This window comes from Fundulus heteroclitus, chromosome 19 (assembly GCF_011125445.2).
Source record: "Fundulus heteroclitus isolate FHET01 chromosome 19, MU-UCD_Fhet_4.1, whole genome shotgun sequence".
Taxonomy (NCBI): Eukaryota; Metazoa; Chordata; class Actinopteri; order Cyprinodontiformes; family Fundulidae; genus Fundulus; species Fundulus heteroclitus.
Genome location: NC_046379.1, coordinates 15,002,779 through 15,025,706, shown reverse-complemented (window position 1 = coordinate 15,025,706; position 22,928 = coordinate 15,002,779). Strand labels below are relative to the sequence as shown.

Here is a 22,928-nt window from a genome sequence, read left to right as displayed (position 1 = left end):
TATTTTGTCTGAAATATTTTAACATGTTAAAAAAAGCCTTTTCGTCATTATCAACAAAACATGACATTTTGAGAAATGTCAGTGATAAATTGTGATGCAAGATGCTATCTAGAGATAAGGGAAACTGCCGTGATTTGTCAAAACGAGACATTAATCTGCATCTGACAGAGAAGGGGAAGCTTATCAAACAAAAGACAAACCTTCTGATGGATGATATTTAGGAAAGTCGGGTTCAAACGGAGGTCTCTCAAACGGAGAGACTTTGCTGAGTTAAATGGGACAAAACAGACCATGGGTCCGTTCTTCGTACGTTGCTTAAAACATCCGAGATCAAATGAGACATCCAAGATGATTTCATCCGGCTAAACCTGATCCGGCTAATTGGGTTCTTCCAACACACCTGTTGTTTATGATTAGTATGGCTGGATTGAGTTATCTGAGACAACTGCGCGTTCATGCGTTTGTTTAAAAGGGGAAATGTATCGATAGTAGAAACAATGATCAGCAACGCTGCTATTGGCTGGTTAGCATGGCCAAAGAACGCCCACAGTTTTTCCCCAAGCAGAACAAGAGCTTTTAATGGAAGGTTATGCCGAATTTCAGTCATTAATTAAAACACCTCAAAATCTGCTAAAGCCAGGAGAGAGGGCTGGCAAAAAACAGCAGACAAATTAATGCGTAAATACTGTCCATGGTAGATGTTTCTATCACTTTCTACAGTTTGAATTTTTGCATTTTAATAATTTGATATTAACTTTGTTCTTTTATATCAGAGCCTCCACGGGACCCACTAGAACATGGGAACAAGTAAAAGTGAAATACAAGAATATTCTACAAAATAGTAGCCTTTAAATATTATACTTTATTTTAAAAAGGCACTTGTTAAGTCAAGAGATCCAAATTTCAGTGTCATTCCTTAGACACTGGAAGTAAAGGATGCGTGCAAACTGGGATTTTTAACAAAAAAAAATCTTTATCCATAAAAAATGAAAATTTTCCTTTTCCAAGTCATCCACAGTTTACACGGTAAAACTGTTTTGCTCCGTGTCTAGATAATCCATCCATAGTTTTTTCTAATACAATATACGGCTCGACAGGAAGCAAGCCTTTCAAAGTAAACTAAACTTCACAATAAAATGGCCCGAACAAATCTTCTTACTATAGGATAAAAATAAAAAGCAAACCATTATACAAATAACTTAAATATTTTAGATTTATGGCTCCAACACCACTTTTTCCTCTTTAAAAGCCACTGTTAAATTATGTGTTTGTCTGTTTATAACAGCCACCAAGAAAAAATCTCTACACTGTCGCGCTGCGCTAAAGGATCCTGTCTATTGCGCAATACGCGATTAATTCAAAAAACTCTGCAAATTATTCTTGCATCTTCCGCAACAGGTTGCAGTCGTAAAAATGGACATGGCTACGGCAGACTTCCCTATCTCCTCCGCTTATACAGCCGTGATCTAATCTTGTTTACATGAAATAAGCCTGCTCTCGAGCAGGCTTAAGCTGGCGCACATGTTGCTATGACAACAAGTGCAGGATGTCTTTCGAAGAACCAAACGATCCAAGATCATGCCAAATCGTCAACAATGAAATCCTGCTAACTGAGTTAGCGACGTACGAAGAACGGACCCCATGTGCTCTCTGTGTTTACCAGCGGAGGTTTCTGGGAAGCGGTTCTCATGGCAACCAACGTAAACACAGCCGCCTTTCTCTCTGCCTCCTCTTGTTCTCGTCCTCATGGTCTCGGCTCTGCCGCGGCTCCAAAGCGGCGGGGAAAATGTCGGGATCGACTTGCAGCGAGGAGCGGTTCTATGCTAAGATAGCGTCGATTCAGCAGAGCATGCACAAAAGGTGAGGTTTCGCTCTGTTGTTTTTTCCCTCACCAGGAGCATTGGCCCGAGCCAGACTCGGGGCTCGAGTTGCGATCTCTGCCGCCCGGTGGTGTCCTTCTGCCGCGTGAAACGGGCTAGCTACCCGGCGGTATGTAGCGGATCCCCGAGGCTAACTTAAGCTAACACAGGTGCGTCTGATTTAATGCTGTTAAAGCAGCCCTCGTAGCCATAAATGGATACTAGTCAGAGTTAACCCTACGGTTTAGGTTTTATTCCGGGCATTTTAAATCAAACGCTATGGCAATTTAAACTGGGAGAGCTAACAGTGCTAACAACGAGCCTATAAATCACAAACATGGGCTACGCTACTGAGGTCTTCTGCGTGGATGCTGCCGCTCACTTTATCTCTACGCGTTTTCATACCTGTGCAGTTTTGGTCGTTTCGTAGCTAGCTTTCTCGGGTACGAAATGGAGCCGTCTGTCTTGACACCCGGACGTTTCGGACCGGCCATACCGTTCTGACTATCTGGCGATTTAAAGTAATTCCCCAATTGATTTTATGACATAGGAAGTTATTTGACATATCTGCTGCAGGGAGATTTTGTTATATGATTACAAAACAATTTCTACCAGTCGCTAATGATTATTTTGATTTGAGCAAGGGGTGAAAAAAAATAATACAGCGTTAAGTAAAGTCTTACCAAATCTCATTGGCAATAAAATTATACATGACAGTTTATCCTTATAATTTCTGGAAATACTTACCTACTAAAGAAAATAAATGTGGATGCAAAGAGTAAGAACATGGACAGGTTAGAGGTTTGTTGCCAGGTAAGACATGGAAGTAAGATGGGACAAAATGCCATCAGGTCGGTATGAGGTGAGGGCAATCGACCAGAGTCTCTGTTTACTTTGTTTCATGTCTGTGTGCAGTGAGAAGCGCAGACTGGAGCTGGAGAGAGAGCTGTTTACCTACTGCAGATCAGATACAAGAATGTAAGTTACACCGAATGCCAAGAACGCACGGACATTATTGTTTTTGCAGGTTGATCATTTTATTTCATTATTTTACCTTTATTTGTACAGGAATGTATATCAGATTATTGTTCACTCTCAAGAGGACATCGTTCAAGTGTACGTTACAATAAAAACAAGCTTTCAGTAAAGTATAAAACAACAGTGAGAAGCGATATCCAAGGATTCCTTTTGTGATTTTCATGCAAGTAATTTTGAAAATCTTAAGTCCTCTATTTTGCAGAGAAAGGGTTATAACCCTTGTTACCTTGCAGCAAGAATCTCTCTGAGAGAAAATCCTTGTGTGAAGTTCTCTGGGTTCCCTCCACTGTCCAAAAACATGGGTTTTGGGTTAATTGGTCTCTGTAAATTGCCCTAAAGTGTAAGTGTGTTCTTGCATAGTTGTTTCGATGAGATTGACAGAGGACCTGTTCAGGTGGTACCCTGCCTTTTTCAGTTAAATGCCGACCCTACAGGAGTTAGGAGGTGCAAAGTGAGCCTGTCTACGCCCGGAGACGGGTGGGGCACTGTCCATCCCCCTATAGGGTCGCCGTCCCTGCCCCATAGACCAGTTGTGGGAGGGGTTCTGGGACTGTGGTCCAGCCAGAACCACTCATTGTCCCAAATAAAACATGTGATTTGTATTTGACTATGTATATTTATTTAATGACGTTGTTTAATTATTGAATTTATTTACTAAAAAGTCTGGGTAGGCTTTTTATTGTTACAAGAAATATGTAATAACAAATAAAAGGCAAGAGGAATACATCAAAAGAAAAACAAGAAACAGAAAACTCCTCCAATTTTTTAGTTACTTTTATTTTTTCATATTTTTATTTTTCAAGATTTTGAGATCAATAAATAAAAAGACCATAATATTGTGTGCTTTACTATGCCGTTTCGGTGCATGAAAAAAAGCACGCAGAAAAAGGGGATGCAACTCTTATTGCTCTCCTTGGAGATGTCCTCTCTGAAGGCTGCAGAGACTTTAGAAAATGGATGAACGCTTCAGATCTTTTGGTAACTTCTCCAAAGACAACATGGAGAGCTAGTTAAAATGCACCAGTCGGTTGACCAGAGATGGGAATCGCCGTTTTTTTGTTTTGTTTTTTCCCCCTTGATCAGCTCTGATCTGTGATCAGCAGGTCAAACGCTGAAACATTCTGAAAGATTTTCAGAAGCACCTTCTGTTGTTTGATTTGCTTATGGGTCCAAATGGTGGTTGCACGAAGCAACCACCATTTGGACCCATAAGCAAATCAAACAACAGAAGGTGCTTTAATTTGATAAAAGCCAGATGGAAGTTAGGGCCACATGCTTTGACGTATACCTAGGAATATTTTTTTTAATTCTTTAATTTTCTTTGGTTTCAAATCTTTCATCACTATAATTTTCAGCACATTTGTTCTCTCTTCTATAGTAAAAATTAAAATAAAATTAGGTCAGATCTTAAAGAAAACTGGAAATTGTAATTGGTCAGAAAAAGACTGATCGGTGCAGCTCCGTTGGCGGACGACGGTTTTACCCTGCTCTCATGAATCTTAGTCCTCCAACATTTTCTAGCAGTGACGTTTAACAGAAGAAAGGGGTCATGGTGTGAGGTAATACAGTACCTAACGTAAGTTATGAATAAGTGTGTGTATGACAAATGCTATTTAGGAGGAATATTGGAAAAGATGTCTGAGCCTAAGCAGAAGAGGACGTTTTCACTCTCACTCATATTCACATTTCAGGTCATAACAGCAAAGCTCGTGTTGATATGAGGCTTGTGAGCAAGCTTCAAATTCAAATCATATTGTGCTTAACCTTTTCTTGTGAGAGGTCTACCTCTTAGTTTTTGACAATGCTCCCAGATAATATTTCCCTTGAATAACGCTTCTCCAATGCCTTCAGCTTGCAGATAAAGTGTTCCAAACTGCGCAGCTATCTCAAAGAAATCTGTGGCAGGGAGGCACGAGCGAAAATGAGAAACCTTGAGCTTAAGAGAGATGTGGAGTGCATGGAAATTAGCATGAAGGAGTATAATTCTGACCATGGCCCCCTGCAACAAATAAAGGTACCACATTCACTCACACTGTTATAAATTTGTCTGCACGTTTTTTTTTTTTTTCTTCTTCAGCTCGTTCATGTAGATTTCCCCTCAATAAAAGCACTTCTCAACAAACTTCAACATTTCCGACCAGAGGCGGCGGAACCAGGTTTATTTTAATATTCTATTCATAATCTGATGAAAGACACCTCTGGCCCGTAAACAAATGGCTTAAGAAAAAAAAGATGACTTCAAAACACATTTTGCACGCATTTGCCTAATTGCCGCGCTGTATATTCACTACTTAGAAAATGCATAGTAGACAAGTAGACAGCCCATTGAAAATCGCTCGCAGTGGCTTGATGTGAGAGAAGTAAACACTCAAACAGTGCAATTTATCACCACAAGCAAATGAACAAGGGACAAAACAATGAGCCAGTCAGATTATCACTTAAAACTCAATGACAGTGCTTGACAGCTTAATATCAAATTAACAAAATTGGCTAATTATGACTCACTGAGTTAATTGCCCAATATAGAGACTCTGAAGTGCTCCGGAGGTTTAGTCATTCTCTCCCCTCAAGCAGTTGGTTTATTTCCTCTCGATGCTTGTTTTTTTTTTTGTTTTTTTTTAACATTTTATATTTGACCTTTATTTACACAGAATGCAATTCATTGAGAAATAAATCCTAATTTTCAAGAGAGACCCAGTTACAGGGTCCCTATACATCTGTTTTTGGTCCAGACAATTTTTAGAATAACCCTTCTATTTTTTTCTTTTTTTGCAATGATTCTGATACCTGGAAAAAAAAAAAAAAAGAAATGAACATAGCATGCTTATGTTTACACATTTAGATTTAGATTAAAGCAGTCAGTGTGCCCAGTCGGAGAAACGTTAAGGAGAGTGTCATCTGCTACATGGGGTACGCTCACTTGAGAAAACCCTCTGGGACTGACAGACAGACAGACAGACTGCTGCTTAGATGTCACTCTTGACTTCAATTTCTTTCTATTCATAATATATGGAGCAGTGCTATTTGAGGTATTCCTGTTTTAGTAAAATGTAAGTGTTGGTTTTTAAAAAATATATCTTAGCAGTTTATTTAATGCATTTTTATACAGGCTGACTTTTTGAAAAAGATTTCCAGAATCACTGAAGGCAGCAGGAAGATAGAGGAGCCGGAAGCAGCGAAGGTAATATTGCTATCATTTTGGTTTTATAAATGTATATTTTTTTTGTTTTTACACAAGACCATCAAGCTCGTTGATTACATCACATCTTGTTGCTATTCTGTTTCTGCCTTATATTCCCCCCACCCCCCTTTTTTTTTTGGTCTGGTTGCTTCTTTTGAACCCCAGATCCTTCTGTTTTGAAATGTTTACAAGGTTTATGCAAATTGCAGCCCTATCCGGGCTCTGTTTCCAGATTTAGGGGAACAGAAGAAAGCAGACAACACGCCTGGTAAAACTGTAGAGGAGTCTACAGTTAAACTGCGTATCTGTAATAGCACAGGTGTCTAATCCTAGCTGGTGAATCTGCACGAGCAGTGTAGTTCAAGCCCATAGCTGCTTTCTCCCTTCACTTAAAGCAGTTAAAGCTCTTTTAGATGAAATGTCTAAGACATCTCATAATAACTTGGAGCATGCTGTCTAGAGCAGTCACTTGTAACTGTGTGCAACACCCCCACCCCCCCTCCCTCAGCCTGTCGATATTGTAATGAGCAAAATGGTACCGTCACTCCATTATGCATACAAGCCATTGGCTGGCAGTGTGCATGTCCCTCAGGCTGCAGCATTCATTAAGGAAAGCTTACCGGGCTGAAAGCTGGAGACAGATGATAACGGGATATGATTTTCATATTTAATACATTCCTTGGAAGAGCACACGCGTGCCGCAGATTGATAGAAGAATCAATTGCTACTTTAGTGAAACACTTTTTACTTTGCCCTGCAGCTACCGATGGAATCACTCAGCCAAGAAATTAACTTTTCCTCTTTTTTTTTTTTTTTTTTTTACCTACTTTGTGGATCTGCTGGGCAGGCTGCATGGTTTACAGTGAATGTTATTAAGCAGCTAACTGTTTGGTATTTAAGACGCTTATCAGAAAAGAAACAGAAGCTACGCTTTTTGTTGTTATGTTTGGAGGGAGGTGTTTTTTTCCCCCCTGCTCCTCTCTCTCTTTCTCTCTCTCTCTCTCTCTTCCCTCTTGGTGACATTGCAGACATGAATCAAAACTTGTCTAAAGGATTTTTCATGAGATTAAAAGTTAAAACATTGATCCTGACATGTTGGTGCCAAAGAAATAGTAAGAAGAAAAAAAAACCTAACCTTTGCTCAATTAAACCACATTTATTCTGATTCAGGCTGATAACATCTAGCAGGTGCATCTCAATAAATAAGGATATAATATAAAATGTATTTATTTATCTTCATAATTAAATGGAAAACATGAAAATCATATATGGATTAGTTCCACATACTGTACTGTATTTTAAGCATTTACGTTTTTTAGGATTATGGCTTACAACGAATGGAAAATTTGGTGCTTTAAAATTTTTTAATATTACATCAATAAAAATAATAAGTTCTGACAAATGTGTTATGTGTGGTGTTATGGTCTCCACAATCACGGGGAAGATGACTGTTCACCAGACCAGTCATTGACACCCTCCAGGGGTACGCCACAAAATGTCGTTGCTAAAGAAGCTGCATGGTCTGAAAGGATATAAATGGAAAGTTGAGTGGAAGGAAAATACACGCTACCTAGAAGGGATTGTGAACTAAAGCCAGTTGGGAGAGTGTAAGTGGAGAAAGGTGGTAGTAAATTTATAGTTGCGTTGGGGAGTTATTGTTGCCACCCTCTCCAGTGCTGTGCCAGAAACACCAGTGTAAGTACTAGATTGTTGGAAAGGACTAAGGATAGTCCTCAGTGAGCAGTGCCAAATTCTGATCTGATTCATGCAAAAGGAGTCCTAACCAAGTATTGGGTGTATAAATTACGCAGTGCATGGGCATACTTTTCAAATGGCTGACATTTAATTATGGGGACTGGTGGCAGTAAACTATCCCCCAACAGACCAAACATCTTATTGGCGTTTAGATTTTTCCTCGCAAGGCAGTTGAAATCTAATGTCCTATATGATATCTGATCTGGATCCTTTCCTATTGTGATATTCCACACATGAAAATTAGGACTGTGATTCGATATATTGCCCACGTCAAGTCTCGTGCGATAGTCGGATTTCCCGAGAAACTGAATCCTCGGTTGTCATTAGCTGTTGGTCATAAGTTTTTAAAATTAGCTGAACTAAATACCCGAAATACCGTGCCTCCATGTGTAATGAATCCGTATACTGGTTGAGTGGCGCTTCTTGAATTGAAATGCTAAAATAAATGATCTTTTCGATTATAGACTTAGACTTAGACAACTTTATTTGTCATTTTGTATGCACAGGGTGCGTACAGAACGAAATTACGTTTGCATACAGCTTGAAGAATTACAGTAAATTGCAGTAAATTAACTTACCGAAACAACTGTATTTGTGTTAAATAAATACTTCTTTCTTTTTTTTTTTCTCCCTGAATTCAGGTTAAAGCTGTGCAACGCCGGCAGTGGGACAGCAGCAAGAACTTCACGCCAGTGGAAATTTTTATGGACCACCAGACCTCCAGGGGCTACGACGCTGAAGCTGCCACCACAAGTGTACACTCACACGGAGCACCGCAGCCTTCGCCCAATCGCAGCGTGCACCCGCGCGAACGTCTACCAAGTGGCCTTTTGAAGGACTTCAGAGTTGGCAGAGAGGATGCCGCCGGTAAGCGGGCGCATTTATCAGATGACATTTCAAGCTCAAACGATTCCCCTGACGGCTGTAATTTGAGTGACAAACATCAAAGAAGAGCGCCGGGGCTGCTCCCATCTGCCCGTGCCGCAGCAGCCGCAGCTGGTTGTGTGGCTTCTGCAAGTGATGATGAACGAGAAGCCTCACCTTCGCTGACCTTGACGGGGTGTGAGGAGAATCCATCTCCCTTCAACAGTAACCCTGCGATGGCTAAGAATCCCCCTGCAGAACCCAGCGACTCCCAAGAGGTGGCTCGCAAACCTCTCATAATGGCAGATGAAGAGAGAGGTCTTGGCCATTTGAAGCCTGAAACCACTTTCCGAAAAGAAGCTCAAGAGACATCAGGTTTGCAGTGATATTTCTTCCTTACTACCTTGTTGTGGCTTTTATCTGCCTTCAAAGAAACAGGCAGTTTTCTAACACTTTATTTTGCCCTTTGAATTAAAAAAAAAAAAAGTGATCCTGTTTGGTTTGTTTACATTTAGGAAAATGTGAGGCTGCTGGTGAACCAAGCTCAGATGTGCAGTTGTCAGAGAGCAGTTGCAGTGACCTGACAATTTCTTTGACACAATCGGAGCTCGAGGAGGATTTACCAGAGGAGGCAGCATCAGAGAGAAATGCCTCTTCCAGAGGAAGTGGCGATCACACACAGCATCGTCCTGACTCATCCGTCCACTCAGACGGGTCTAGGAAGACAGAGCAGTTTAACGGTGAATCCTCAACTCCAGGGCCGACTTTGAAAAGGTAAAGCATGTCTGAAGTGCCGTGGTTTCCGAAATTTTAAAGAGACACACTACCCAGGGGTGTGTTTTTGTTCTCATTAACAAATGTACACTGAGCATAAAAACACACCTGGCTGATGATGTATAGATTTCCTCTGCAGAGTTTCACAAAACATAACATTTTGGAAATGGCAAAAAAAAAAACTATGAAAAAAAAAAAGCAGCATTTCTGCTTTGTTTGTGTTTGGGTTGATGACATCACAAGCATACGGATTAGGCTGATCAGCTGGCAGTCGTTAACACTTGGGTGACAAGGAATTGCGTAATACATTTTGACATAGATGCTGAAAGCCTCCGAGTTGTGTTTTAGTTGCAAGGGTTTACACCTCAGGTCTTTGGGGCAGAGTTTGAAGCTGATGACAAGGATCTTCTAGATTTTAAGTGGTAAGAATCTGCTCCGTTTTCAGTTGCTGTCTGAAAATGCTCACCACTTCTAAAACGAGTAAATGCCGTATTTTGCTTCTCAACTGAAATAGTTGTGCAGTCTTTATTTACACAACTTTAGCTTCAATGCACCCTACTCTTCTTTACGAAGGGCTTCCATGTTTGTATAATTTTTTTTTAAATAAATGGGGTAATATGACTCGAGTGAATAAAATCTACCAGCAGGAGATCACTAAGTTATTTTTGTTGATGATATCCATTGTAATAAATCCTTATTTATTTTAAAATATTATCCTTCCAACTTCTTCTGTGACCTTTACCATCTTGGCTATGGTAACACGTGTTAATAGGATAATTCAATAGGATAATTCAGCCTGAATCATCCTATTGGTGTGCAAAAAGTTAGCTTTTGATTCTTTGACTGTATTAGCCCCAAATTATTGCATAACAAGCATTTCTCACAAGGATGTAGCAATAGCAATACTGTATATTCACAATATATTGTGGAGTCTTAATGAGATGGCAATAATCTGTCATTTTCTAAAAGTCAACAAGCCTAATCGAGGCAACATGAGGTGTTTTAATCCTCGTTTATCTCTATAATTTATGAAAGTCACTCAAAAACAATGAAAAATAAACTGATAAAAAATGGTTTGTTTACAAGTACAAAAGGGAAGCGGGAAGAGATGAAATGGCAAGGCGTAGGGAAGAAATGGGGTTAAAAGTTGGCAAAAGGGCTGGAGCCAGGTTGAAATGTTTGTTGCGGCTGTACAAATACAAGAAAAAAACATCAAGAATTCAATGAAAATATACAACAAAGATGGGGAAAACCAACAAGAAAAATGCAAAAAATGGGGGTAATTAAAGCAATTATGATTATTTTCTTTATGCCTTAAGTGATGTCGTCAGAGACGTGTGCGCACAGAGGTTATTGGTGGGTAGATTTCTTTTTCCTAATTAGAAAAACAATTTACATCAACAAAAAAACATGACAATGACATGTTATTCTATAGGTGAAAAGGATTACCCAAGGGGAGTTTGTCTGATTTTACAAAACAGTCTAGCTTGTAGCTTTAAAAGTGTTTCCTTCTGTTTTAGTCCTTTTAAGAGTGACACAATAAAGTGTGCCCCCCCCCCCCACCCCAACTCAAGCTAATGCATAAAAGAATGTTCTGCACGCTCATGCTGAACCACACTGCAGGCTGTGATAGTGGGTGAAGTTCCCTGCAAGCATCAAATCTGAGGCTGACAGAGAGGAGCTGTGGCAGTCACAGTCCATGCCACCGTGTTGTCTGCAGCTTCGCATTAGCAGCGGCTGTTGTGGCACTGGTGCATCTTATAGAGGGGAGAGCTCAGGACCTGTCCACAACAATATTGCCATAATCCAAGATAATGCTCTAACAGAGCAATTTTCTGCTTGAGAGACCTCAGGAAGTCCCCACTGGAGGAGGAAATTGTGGCACCATAGAGTGTTCTGGAGGGTGGGCATGTGGACAGCACTTACAGCCACAAATCCTTAGCGTGATGATGGCTTCTGAGTTGAAGGATCACTTTGGATGGAGTCAGAGTCACAGAAAACCCCGCGTGGATGTTTTTGCACACAGTGCCTCTGCTTTTTTCCCCTCTTCATATAAACAGTTTTGTAAGCAGACCCTTGTGTGCATTTTACAATCCACTTTATTTTTGTGCATATCTAAATATATTTATTTTTTTCCTTCTCTCCTTTCTTACGTTTCATTATATATTTTACTGTGCTCACTGCGGGTGTTCTTATTGCAAATAAAGGGAATCTTTTTGAGCGGTGGCTCATTAAAACATTTTTATTTAAAAGTTAGTGCAGCCTATTGTCTATTTCTGAAGCAGTTTGAAGGGTTATATTTTCTCTCTAAGGGTGCAGCAGCTACATTTATGTGTGGTCTGCCATACTTTTTATGGTGTGACCCAAAGAGGAGCTGCAGTTAGCCTGCAACGGAGAGACGGCGGTGGGGGCTGCAGCCCTCATTGTTAACAAAGAGAGCTTCTGTGTCTGAGGAGAGAACCAGAGGCTTTGATGTAAAGCTCAGAGAGCATCCAGTCTCTATCCTCTCCCTCTCTTTCCCTCTCCCTTAAGGTTAGAGTTTATATCGCTCCTTCCATTCAAACCCCAGTCCCAGGCAATTCATTAGATTATCCCATTATATTTTTTTTTTCCTCCAGCACGGACAGACTGAGGGAGACTGAAATATTGTCTGAGTTTATTCTCAGGGAAGATTCATAATGGCCTCAGTGTGTATGCCTCACAAATCTAGTTTCACCTAACTGCACAATGGCTCAGGGGTTTCTTGATACTGTCAAGCGCAGTTCTTTCAGACCCAATGAAAGACTAATAGAAGATTGTTAACAGTATAGAATTAATTATTATGTAATTGCAATGTCAGTGCTGCATGCACACACAGAGAAAAGGGAAAAAAAATTATACATACATATACACACAGATATACATATATACACACACACACACATATATATATGTATATATATATATATATATATATATATATATATATATATATAGAGACATAGACAGACATACAGAGATACAGAGATATAGATAGATATAGAGATAGATAGAGAGAGAGAGATAGAGAGAGATATATAGATAGATAGAGATATACAGAGACAGACACACAGAGATATAGATAGAGAGATAGATAGAGAGAGATAGATAGAGAGAGATATATATAAGGTATATATATAGATATATATATATATATACATATATATATCTATATATCGATATCTCTAGATAGAATTATAGTAATCTATATATAGATATATCATAATATATGTATATTATATTATAATTATATATATATCTATATAGTTATCCTATATATCTATCTCATGTACTCTCACATATATCTATAGTTCTTATATCGTATCTATATATACCTCTGTATGTAATGTGTCTACTCTGTACTGTCTAGTCTACACTGTGTCTCTCTATATGTTATTCTATATAAGTATGTGTCTCTGTGTATATACTCATTATGTGTTGTTGTATATTTACCTCCATATTATATAATATTCTCTGTGAGTCTCATTTTCTTACTTTTTTTTCCATATGTTAAATTCTCTTACCTTGAGAATATTTTCAAACAGCAGAATTTGAAGTTTTTGTAAGAGAAGGTAAAATGTTGGAGCCTCCATTTAGCCAGCTGACCAGCAATGAGCAGCATCAGGGGAGTTAAACTCCACACAACCAGAGAAAATTCGGATCACCTTAAGGCTTCCTGTGGAATTTCAATAAATGGACTTTAAACCATAGGAGTGATAAAACTGACTGATACCGGTACTGGATCAGTCAGTTTTGACCCATCCATGCCTAATGTATTCATTTCACCCTTTCTTTGCCATTCTTGCTGTGACTGTCATTGTTGTTTCTCAGGTTCTCCCACCCTCCTCTTGTCTGTCTGTGTAAAGTGATGTGGTGGAAATATCCCATCCTCCCCCTTTTGTGAAGAAATTCTTCCCACCACAGTAGAGCAACCAGACCCACCATACTGTTTACACAAGCTGTCAGGGCTGGATGAAGTAAAAAAAAAAAAAAAAAGCTCTTGAATGATCACGTTATTATGGAACGTAGCCCACATTTAAAGCCACACCTGCCGCACACAGTTTGCAGGAACTATTTGTGGCTGCATTTGTCAGTGCTGTTGTGAGTTATTTTGGCCATCTGTGCTAGCTGCGTGCTTCCCCCTGACACTGATCACTCCACTTTCAGACTGTTTCTGTGTGAGAAAAATCGCCCGAACAGTCAGAACCTCGCGTCACACAGCAGTGTTATCGCCGGCCTCTTACACCTGGTCAAAACGTGCCTCTGATGACGTGGACAGCGGCAGCATCTTAAGTGAGCTTAAACATCCTGACAAAAATAATAAATAATGCATTCATTTTACTCTCTCCGTCTCTAAGAATCCTTTTTTTCATAATAAAGTGGAACCACTAGCGGGGAAGACACAGGTTTTGCCTATTCTTACAGATGGAGTGCACGCTGCAAAATGTCATGGTTATGGTTCAAGCTTGGAGCTTAATCAGAGTGTTACCAGGAAACAACCTGCGAAAAAAAAGGCGGGAGCGATTGTTTGCTGACCCTTAACCCAAGAGCCTATTACAGATTGTCATAAACTCTCCCTGGCCTCTCTTTTAAAGGATGGAGGCTCAGAATGTCTCTGCTGGGGTTTCTGGGAGAATTCAAAGAGGGCCTCCCCGAGCTTAATGCACAAGAAAGAGATGAATTCTGCATATTCACATGCATTAGGCATCCATTTCTCATTTCATAGCCTCACACTGGTACAGATCAAAGTGTAAGCCTCCCACCCAAAGAACTCATCCAGAGGCTCCTGGGTTTTTTTTTCATCATCTTCTTCTTCTTTTAGGAATTATTTCTGTAAGATTTTACTGTGTCCGTAAATTCATTCCCTTTATTTCTGTGTTCCTTATATTCAGCATTGTCTTGTGATATAACTGGACAGGACTGATCGCACGTTTTTTTTACCACAGAGGCAGACAGAAGTTCTCCTTTTTGAGTGCCAGGTGTCAGAGCTTTTCTGTGCAACCTGTTATTACATGTGGCACCATCAGCAGACACAGTGAAGTGTTGAAATCCTGCATTGTTGTCGTGGCGTTTTGACGGCCGGATTCTCCAGCAGTCCTTGAGTACCTCAAGGAAATTGCCTGTAAAAAAAAAAAAAAAAACATGTGTCACAGATTTCTGGATCCCTTTTCCCCCCCCCCATAATTATATTTTGTTTCCTTTTACAGATGGCAAGCCAATCGATCACATGACCTCCACTTTTTTTTTTAATTTCCTTTCATCACAATATTTGCAATGTTGTTTTTTTTTTTTTTTGCAGCCTCTCCCTGGAAGGACTCTTTAATCTGCTAGACAGCATCGAAGGGCGACTCCACGGCGAGCAGAGCCGCGTGTACAGAGATTCTTCAATAGATGGAAGACAACTCAATAGGATTATCAGGTACATCCTTCCTGTCTTTCTTCAAACTTTACAATCTTATCTGTCCCTGTCTAAATGGAAAGCCATGTAAATTTATTAAATAGCTGTGGAGCAGTTTGTGCAGATGAGAAAAACATATTATCCTTCTGCTGAGGGCTCTCACATTAGATGAAGTGTCATCACCATCAGGCGCGCGTCTTTATTTCTGAGGGGTTTTTCAAACGCATGGGATTGTTATAGTAACCACCCCGGCTCAATTGTTATTGGGAGTCAAAGAGATAGAGGACAGGGATTGTATTTCATTAGACAGAGCTTCTTTTTTATAAGCTTTTTTTTTATATATATATTTCATCGCATGAATCATTTACCATAATTGCAGCTCCTGTCGTAAAGCATAAAAGAATAAATATTTTACCAGAAGACGGCTGTCTAACCGCATAGCGTGTACTCATCTCCGTCTGTCGTGTGACCATTTGGTGTCCTGACCCCCATAATGTTTAGCCGCACTGTTATTTATGATTATGCTCGTTTGGGTTGTTTGTTTGTCTTTCGATTCATTTCTTTGCAACGCTGACCCGGGCGCTCACCTCAGGGCGCCATGGCAATAGCTGATCGCTTTCTATATATCGGGGCAGTCTTTGTGACGACGGAGCGGGCTTGAATGGCGAGGACCTTGAAGCATGTGGAGCCGTCGTCCTTCACGAGCTTCGGAGGTTGTCATGGAGCACGGAAAAGGGCTGCGTGCTACCGCCGGAGCTGGTGAGAGCGCGTCCGCCCAGCACTGAGCCTAATGAAATAAGGTAGGGGTCAGTGGTTTTATTTTTAGCTTTTATAATCGTTATGGGAACTCAAAAGGCAAAACGTGGCATAGATGTTTGGACATTTGTCACATTTATGCATCTGTCGTAACAATGAGTCTTTCAGATTGTTTAAGTCATGCATTTTTCTGTGCTAATTGAGCGACGTCGTCTTCAATCTCGGGTTTCTTAAATAGAGGTCGCACCATATATTAGTAAAACTTATCGTAGACAAAGATTTGGCAGCTGACAATAGCTGCAAATCAGAGTCCCAAATCATCATTGCTATGAGAGCCAGAGTTCAACAGAGTTTTCTTTACTTAAAGTACGCACTCAATGCAGAGGTGAAATCTGCTTCACAGGCTAGATGTTTGCTGTATGTTCTTTTCACTTTTATTTTATTTCTACCTACAGCAGTTTCTGAGATATCACAGGCTACAATTTGATCGGTCTCCCTTGTCCGCGAGCGTGAAAGGTCATCTTTGGTGTCCCCCCACACGGCATGGGTGAATGTCATGAGTAAATTAAAATGCCCTATCTGCGACTTCCAGTCCTTTTGGATAATGCGCGGTTATGCTGTGAGCCAAATCTGTGTTCTGCTTCACTAGCCTATTGATTTCACTAAGACCTTTCCTATTATACACTCAGTTCTAAGAGACACATCCAGCAGCGTTGCTCTCCTGAGATGCCAATTGGTTGACCTCGACCTATTATCCTGTTTTTCAGCCGGGGGGTCATATCAGTTTCTGTGGCTATTCAGTGTTAACTGGATTTTAGTCAATAATCCATAGTTCTGACATTGTTTAAAGATGATACAGAAAGAATCCTTTTCAGAAATCATCTCTAAAAACATTAACTTATCAAATGTAACATATTTTTTGTTGATGTCGAACTTGCTCACATTTCTGGCCATTTATGTGAAGGTTTCATTTTTGACCTTTTTTTTTTTTCTAATGTGTTCTTCTTAAGAAAGCATCTTTTTTTTGTTTTGTTTGTTTGTTTTCCATGCTGCCCCGCCCCCACCCTCACCACAGCGCCAGCCTCCCTCCCAATGCTGCTCAGCTGTGGGATCGCTGGTTCAAGCACGCCCTTGTGCTCAAGGAGAGCCGTGTCCTCAGCACTGAGCGCTTGGTCCAACTGTTCACGCCGCTTCTGCTGGAGCGTGATGCCGACTACAGCCAGCAGGTAGCGTCAAAGACACACGCACACACACACGCTCTTAGGGCACATAAACAGACAGTCACACAACAGCACACCCACCCGTGTTTACAAATTGCTATGGTTTCTTTATGTCCTTCTGTTTCTTTTTGTTTCGCTGCTCATAAGAGCCGCTAATAGAGACCATAAGTCGCACAGCGGTAATAGCAAATCACTCTCATACGGCGTAGTCATCAGAAAACACTGTTATAATTCAGGTTTACCCATTAGCTGAATGGGTTTTAAAAAACACCTCTTTAAAAACCTTCTCTTCCTTGTTTTTGGTGGAAATTTCACACACACTCTGCAACATTTTCACATTTTCTCACATTAAAACCACAGGTTTCAATGGACGGACTAACATAAAGTAGGGTATTCCACCAAAAGTAAAAAACAAAAAAAACAAAGCAACTGGACTTGTTTTTCCTAACTACGAAAAACAAGTCCAGTTGCTTTGTTTTTTTTTTTTTTTACTTTTTTTGGAATGACCATGACCTGGATGACTGAGAATCTTCATCAGCATAAAGTAGGGTATGATTGTAAAGTGGAAGAAAAAGGAAAAAAAAAAAAGATCCAAATGTAATGCTATAAAACGCCCCTACAACACGATGCTGCCCCCAGTTCCGTGTTTGGTCTCATCTGACCAGAGCACCTTATTCCACGTGTTTGCCATGTAAATGTGGAAAGTCTTAAGAGGTGTGAATACTTTCACAGTCACCAAGCCAAGAGATCCTTCATGATTACTGTCCAGCTATGGAGCCCCGTGCTAATTTGTTTTGACTTAGACGATTGGGGGTATTGTGGCTTCGATGCGTTACTGCGGGTCACCCAAATCAATGAAAGAGGCAAAAGAGGGAGGCTGGAAAGCCTCTTCAAAATATGAACTCACAAAAGAAAGAGCGGTACTGCCATCTGCATCATTGTATCGCAGTGCATCAGAAAGAAGCTGAGTAAAATCTTTCTCTCCCTTTATAGCTTTGAGTCTCCCTCCATCTATTCGTCCCTCCTGTCCTGCACTCCCCCATCTCTCCCTTTATGTCCCTCTGTCCTCTCGTACAACCGCTCGCTCTCTGCACATGGGCTCAGACAGACATTTCCATTCACGTCCTGCCACGCTGCCTGGCTACTCCAACAAATGGGAGCATGCAGCTCGCATGCACACACTCAAAGCGGCCCTTTGAATATTCAAGTGCTAACAGTTGTATTCATTGATATTTAAAATGCAGTGGATCAGCGAAAGCCCTCAACTCATGGTACGTTTGACTAAATCTAAAGAAAGGGATTTTAGGGACAAGGATCAAGACATTTTTTTTCTTTCTTTTTTTTTTTTTGGTGCTGCAGCTTCAAGTCTAGAGCGGGAATGTCAGATCGGCATGTGTTTGCATCTTTTTGTCCTCTCAAAGAATGAAAGCGTGTGCCTCGTCGATCTTCCCTGTGACCTACTGATAACAGTTTACAATGCACTCCAATTTTTGTCACTGTCAAAATCCTCCTGATCATCCCCTTCATATTAGCGATCATTAAAAGTTCCAAATGGTCGTCCACAACCGAGAGACAGCCTTTGATCGCAAAAGAGAGATGCTGATGGCAGGATTTGATTCGGGCGGGGAGAAAGGAAATCTGTCTTTGGCATCTCCCAGAACAGCTTCTCTTAATTGTGTATCCTCATCACCACAGAGATAAAAAAAAAATGAGCTGAAGAGGCGGGAATAGAGTAGTTTGTCTCTATCCCCTCAGCCAAGAGGAAAGATATCTGAAACATGTTGCACATTAACGGCGGGGTGATTGCATTCTTTAGAAAATTCTCTAATCTCATGGATGAGAAGAGAGGGAGTGAGAAAAGCTAAAGTGATTGAAGGGGAGAGCAGGCGCAGCAGCGTGAGAAATAATCTTTTTTTTTTTTTTGTTATTGTTTTTCCATAAACGAGTGAGGAACTTGGTGTTGGTGTATGAACACACATCACGACTGCACCTCGGCGTGAGCAGCCATGGCCAAAGTTCAATTTGACGCTTCCTTCACAAAATGAGAACAATTAAGAAGGTGGTTTTAATTTGTGCTGTGCGCAGGCCAAAGTGTTGCTGAGGGCACTTCTCTCCCGGTCCAGTGAGGAGGGCCCCTCAGCAGAGGATGAGAGTGACTCTTCGTCTTTGTGCAATAATTCATCTGCCTTGGCGGACGGAGATGTGAAGCCCTCCCGATCGGTACGCACGCAACGTAGCCAAGGTAACTGTAGATGTTTACATTGCGCACCACACTTACAACAATACCGCTAATACTGCTGTATGCAAAATGTGGATTAAGGCTGCACAGTATATCTGTGCAATATCTGCGTCTGTACTATATATATCACAAAGGACTACTTAGAGTACAGTAGGTGTTGGCTAATCTTTTCCAAGTGTTATGAAGTTGCATTTTATATGCTAATGTAATATTTAGCCAGTTGAGCACAGTCTCAAAGCAGCAGATGTTCCATCTGGGCACAAACGACAATGCCCAAAATGCTAAAGGTCTCAGAGTGACAAAAGCACAGATGAAACAGAAAGGAAAGAATAAAATATGCATATATGACAACTCTTATCGGCGCCCCAATAATTGCCAACATTATTGTGATCGCAAGATTTTCTAATATCGTGCACCTCTAATGTGAATAGACTTTATAAAAGGACATTTACTGTTTTCATTTATAGCATGTAACCAGATCTATAACTTGCACCAATCTGACTGAATTCTGATCTTTTGGTGACTTTGGCGGTTAGTCTTTTCCACCTATTTCTCTTGAGGAACTATAATATATACAAATATATTAAAAGAACATTCAAGATGCTTTTTCCAGCCTTCCTGCAGGGAGTGATCATCAGTTATTGATATGACAAGGTAATGTTAAGGTAACATCACACTTAACATTGTCTTATTATATTTTGTTTTTGTTATAGAAGTGGAAAAGCTGATGATATAAAGGTAAAAAATAGACCCAAGTGTTTTTGGCAATACGTGTCACTGTAAACAGTCAAAAACAAATGTTGCACATTGTCAAAAAGACTACTTCAGTGCAATAATTACATAAATTAGTGCAATTGTACTGCTAAACATCACACAGTAAATACACAATTATATTTTCAAAAATATTGATGCTCACTGTGGAAAGATTTAAACCAAACAGCAAAAGGAACAACTTCAACCTGCAAAGATCATCCCTCATCATTATTGCAATAAATTCTAATTTAAATCCTATTTATTTTATTAAATCACAATAGACCCCTTGCATCTGACGTCACAGTCACGTGATCGGGGGTGCGCGCCTCCATCTTGGTGGGCAGGCTAGCCTGACAGCCCGTCTACTACATGACAAAACGGGTGATTTAGAGCGTACTTTTAGTTAGTTTATTTTTGGAATCTAAGCAATGCCTACGACTTGTTGTGCTCCCGGTTGCACAAAGAGGCATTCCAAATCGTTGGATGTACGTTTCTGTCGTTTACCGAAGGAGAAAGGACGAAGAAAGAAATGGATATTTTCAATGAAAAGAGCGCAGGCAGACACTCACAATGGACTGGAGAGGGGGGGGGGGCGCATCATACTACGAGAGAATTTGCAGTCTACACTTCATCTCCGGTAAATACAACTTAATTCTGCTCTATTCATTGTTCTACTTAAATAGCGGCGGAGGGGAGGTAGCTATCCCTACACGGCCCGGAGAAGCCGCTGTTGCTGCTATAGCAGCCGCCGCTGTCTGGAGCAGAAGCCTGCTCCAGACAGCGGCGCTACACGGGCCGCTTCTCCGGCCCGTGTAGCGCCGCTGTCTGCTGCTTCAGACAGCGGCGCTACGGCGGCTGCTATAGCGATCGTTACACGGGCCGGAGAGCCGCTGCTGTCTGAAGCAGCAGACAGCGGCGGCTCTCCGGCCCGCTACACGGGCCGGAGAGCCGCTGTTGCTGCACCCGCTTCCTGCTGCTTCAGACAGCGGCGGCTCTCCGGTCAGTGTAACGATCGCTATAGCAGCCGCCGTAGCCGCCGCTGTCTCCGCCGCCGGAGAGCCGCCGCTGTCTGCTGCTTCAGACAGCGGCGGCTCTCCGGCGGAGGCAGCAGCCGCGGCGGCTCTCCGGCGGCGGAGGCAGCAGCCGCGGCGGCGGAGGCGGCTCTCCGGCCCGTGTAGAGCCGCAGCTGTCTGCTGCCTCCGCCGCTGTCTGGAGCAGCACCCGCTTCCTGCTGCTCCAGACAGCGGCGGCTCTTCGGTCAGTGTAACGATCGCCACCTCCCCTCCGCCCGTTCACGGGAGCTAGTATGTCTGTGTTTACGCTGCAATGTCGCCGACACCCCCACCCATTTTAACAAGACAAAAACACCTAAATAATCCGTAGTGGGTGGTGGTTTTTTAACCTACCGGGCGGGTCTTCCTCTCTGCTTTGTGCTGTTACACAAACATGTCTGAACATCCATCCATCCATTTTCTGACCCGCTTAATCCCTCATGGCGTCGCGGGCGTTGATGGAGCCTTTTTCCTGATATAAAATAATTGCAGCCGTCCAGTGGTTTCAGGGGCTTTCGTGCTCTCTTGTCCTACTGCCCTGCGTGTTTATAAAGCAGCTGTGTCGCCATACGAAACCCTTGGCAGCATTTCACAGACTCGCTCCGTCCCTTCAGGCTTTTGCTGTGTGGATCTGGCAATCTGATACCATCAACCATCAACTTACTCTTAAAACGATCTTGTGATACGTTATCTAAAGAAGAAAAATACCTGGAGAACTCGTCATTTTGTCAAATGGCGTGCCAACCAATATGGCCGCCACGCAAGGGATTCTGGGTAACGGAGTCACGTGGTTGCAAGGGGTCTATTACAACATACCATGCAACCCTTACCCATACTTAGTTTTACTGGCTTAAAATGTGGTTAGCTTGTGACAGAATTGATTTTACAAGTGACTTCATCTTCTTATACTAACGATTAGCAGTGTTAGCTTGGCTAGCTTTAATTAATAAATATGTAAGTAATATCGTCTTTACTGTCAAACATACATTACAATGAAATTTGCTTTCTGCATCTTAACCCATCCCCTTGGGGAGCAGTGGGCTGCCATGTGCGGCGCCCGGGGAGCAATCGGGGGTTAAGGGTCTTGCTCAGGGACCCAGAGTGCCGGCACTCTAAGAAACAGTAGTCTCTGTGTAAAGTAGATCTTACATTCACTTTAGATCTTACATTCGCTTGAAGATCTTGAAAGGCTACAAACATTCCCATTTCCAAGTTGTTCCATGACAGATTGAGATTGAAAGCTTAAAAAGCTCCAACAGAGGAATGTTGCTGTGCTTCAGTCAGCCTTCCTGTAATCTGCTGAAAGTCTTACTCTCGCTCGCTGACTTGCAGCCTCAATCAACCTTTTCTGAATCCAGCATTTTCAAAATTCAGTAATTTCTGTGACAAATTGAAGTTAAAAGCTTTAACAAAATAAATAAAGCAATGTCATACTTTCTTTGGCTTCTAGTTATCTGCTTAAAGTCTAGCTTTCTCTTGCTTTCTCACAGCCTTGGTAAACTTAACAATGTTAGAGAGTAAGACAATGTTAGGGGAAAAAAGGATTTGCTTTTCTAGTTTCCGACCAGGCAGCCTGGTCAGGGCAAAACAAGCTGGAAATCAGGTTCCACAGACAATTTCTCTGTTCATCTTTATAACAAATACATTTAGATCACTGCCCTTTTACTTTTATTTTGCTAGTATATTCTGCAGAAAAATGTGTATGTTCTTTTATGGAAAGAAATGTGTAAGTACAACATGGTATGTACTTTTGCTAGTTTTTGCACATTCTTTCATTCAGCCATACACCTTACTACCCCCCCCCCCCCCCACCACCACCACCACTCCCCCTTCCAATTTCTGTCCAAGACTCACTTCCTCCCTGGCGTCGCTTCTCAGTGTGTGCTTTTCTTTCTTACAGAACTACAAAGCACTGAAGAGGACAGCCAGGACGAAAGCCCGGTGGAAAGTGGTCCTATTAGAGGTAAAAAGGCATTGCTGGTGCCTCAGCATTCACACTGTCCTTATGTTGTCGTTTGTTT

At 41.4% G+C, this 22,928-nt stretch overlaps 1 protein-coding gene across 6 annotated transcripts in view; it reads left to right on the top strand.

The window, feature by feature from the left end:
* The first annotated feature begins 1,679 nt into the window (after window positions 1-1,679).
* The window catches only part of kiz (kizuna centrosomal protein), a 32,749-nt gene continuing 11,500 nt past the window's right edge, over window positions 1,680-22,928 (top strand). For 3 of the 6 annotated variants that reach the window (XR_002428142.2, XM_036150704.1, XM_036150705.1), the window contains exons 1-11: window positions 1,680-1,860; window positions 2,775-2,837; window positions 4,749-4,911; window positions 6,007-6,078; window positions 8,475-9,072; window positions 9,213-9,471; window positions 14,789-14,908; window positions 15,523-15,687; window positions 16,719-16,869; window positions 18,949-19,105; window positions 22,808-22,870. Coding sequence is in view for 5 of the 6 variants with exons in the window: in XM_036150704.1 (XP_036006597.1) it covers window positions 1,787-1,860; window positions 2,775-2,837; window positions 4,749-4,911; window positions 6,007-6,078; window positions 8,475-9,072; window positions 9,213-9,471; window positions 14,789-14,908; window positions 15,523-15,687; window positions 16,719-16,869; window positions 18,949-19,105; window positions 22,808-22,870 (1,885 nt within the window). In the remaining variant the exon portion in view is untranslated. Of the gene's footprint in view, window positions 1,861-2,774; window positions 2,838-4,748; window positions 4,912-4,974; window positions 5,054-6,006; window positions 6,079-8,474; window positions 9,073-9,212; window positions 9,472-14,788; window positions 14,909-15,522; window positions 15,688-16,718; window positions 16,870-18,948; window positions 19,106-22,807; window positions 22,871-22,928 lie in introns of those variants that run through there. The other 3 variants (XM_012862099.3, XM_021316188.2, XM_036150706.1) reach the window with 3 other exon arrangements.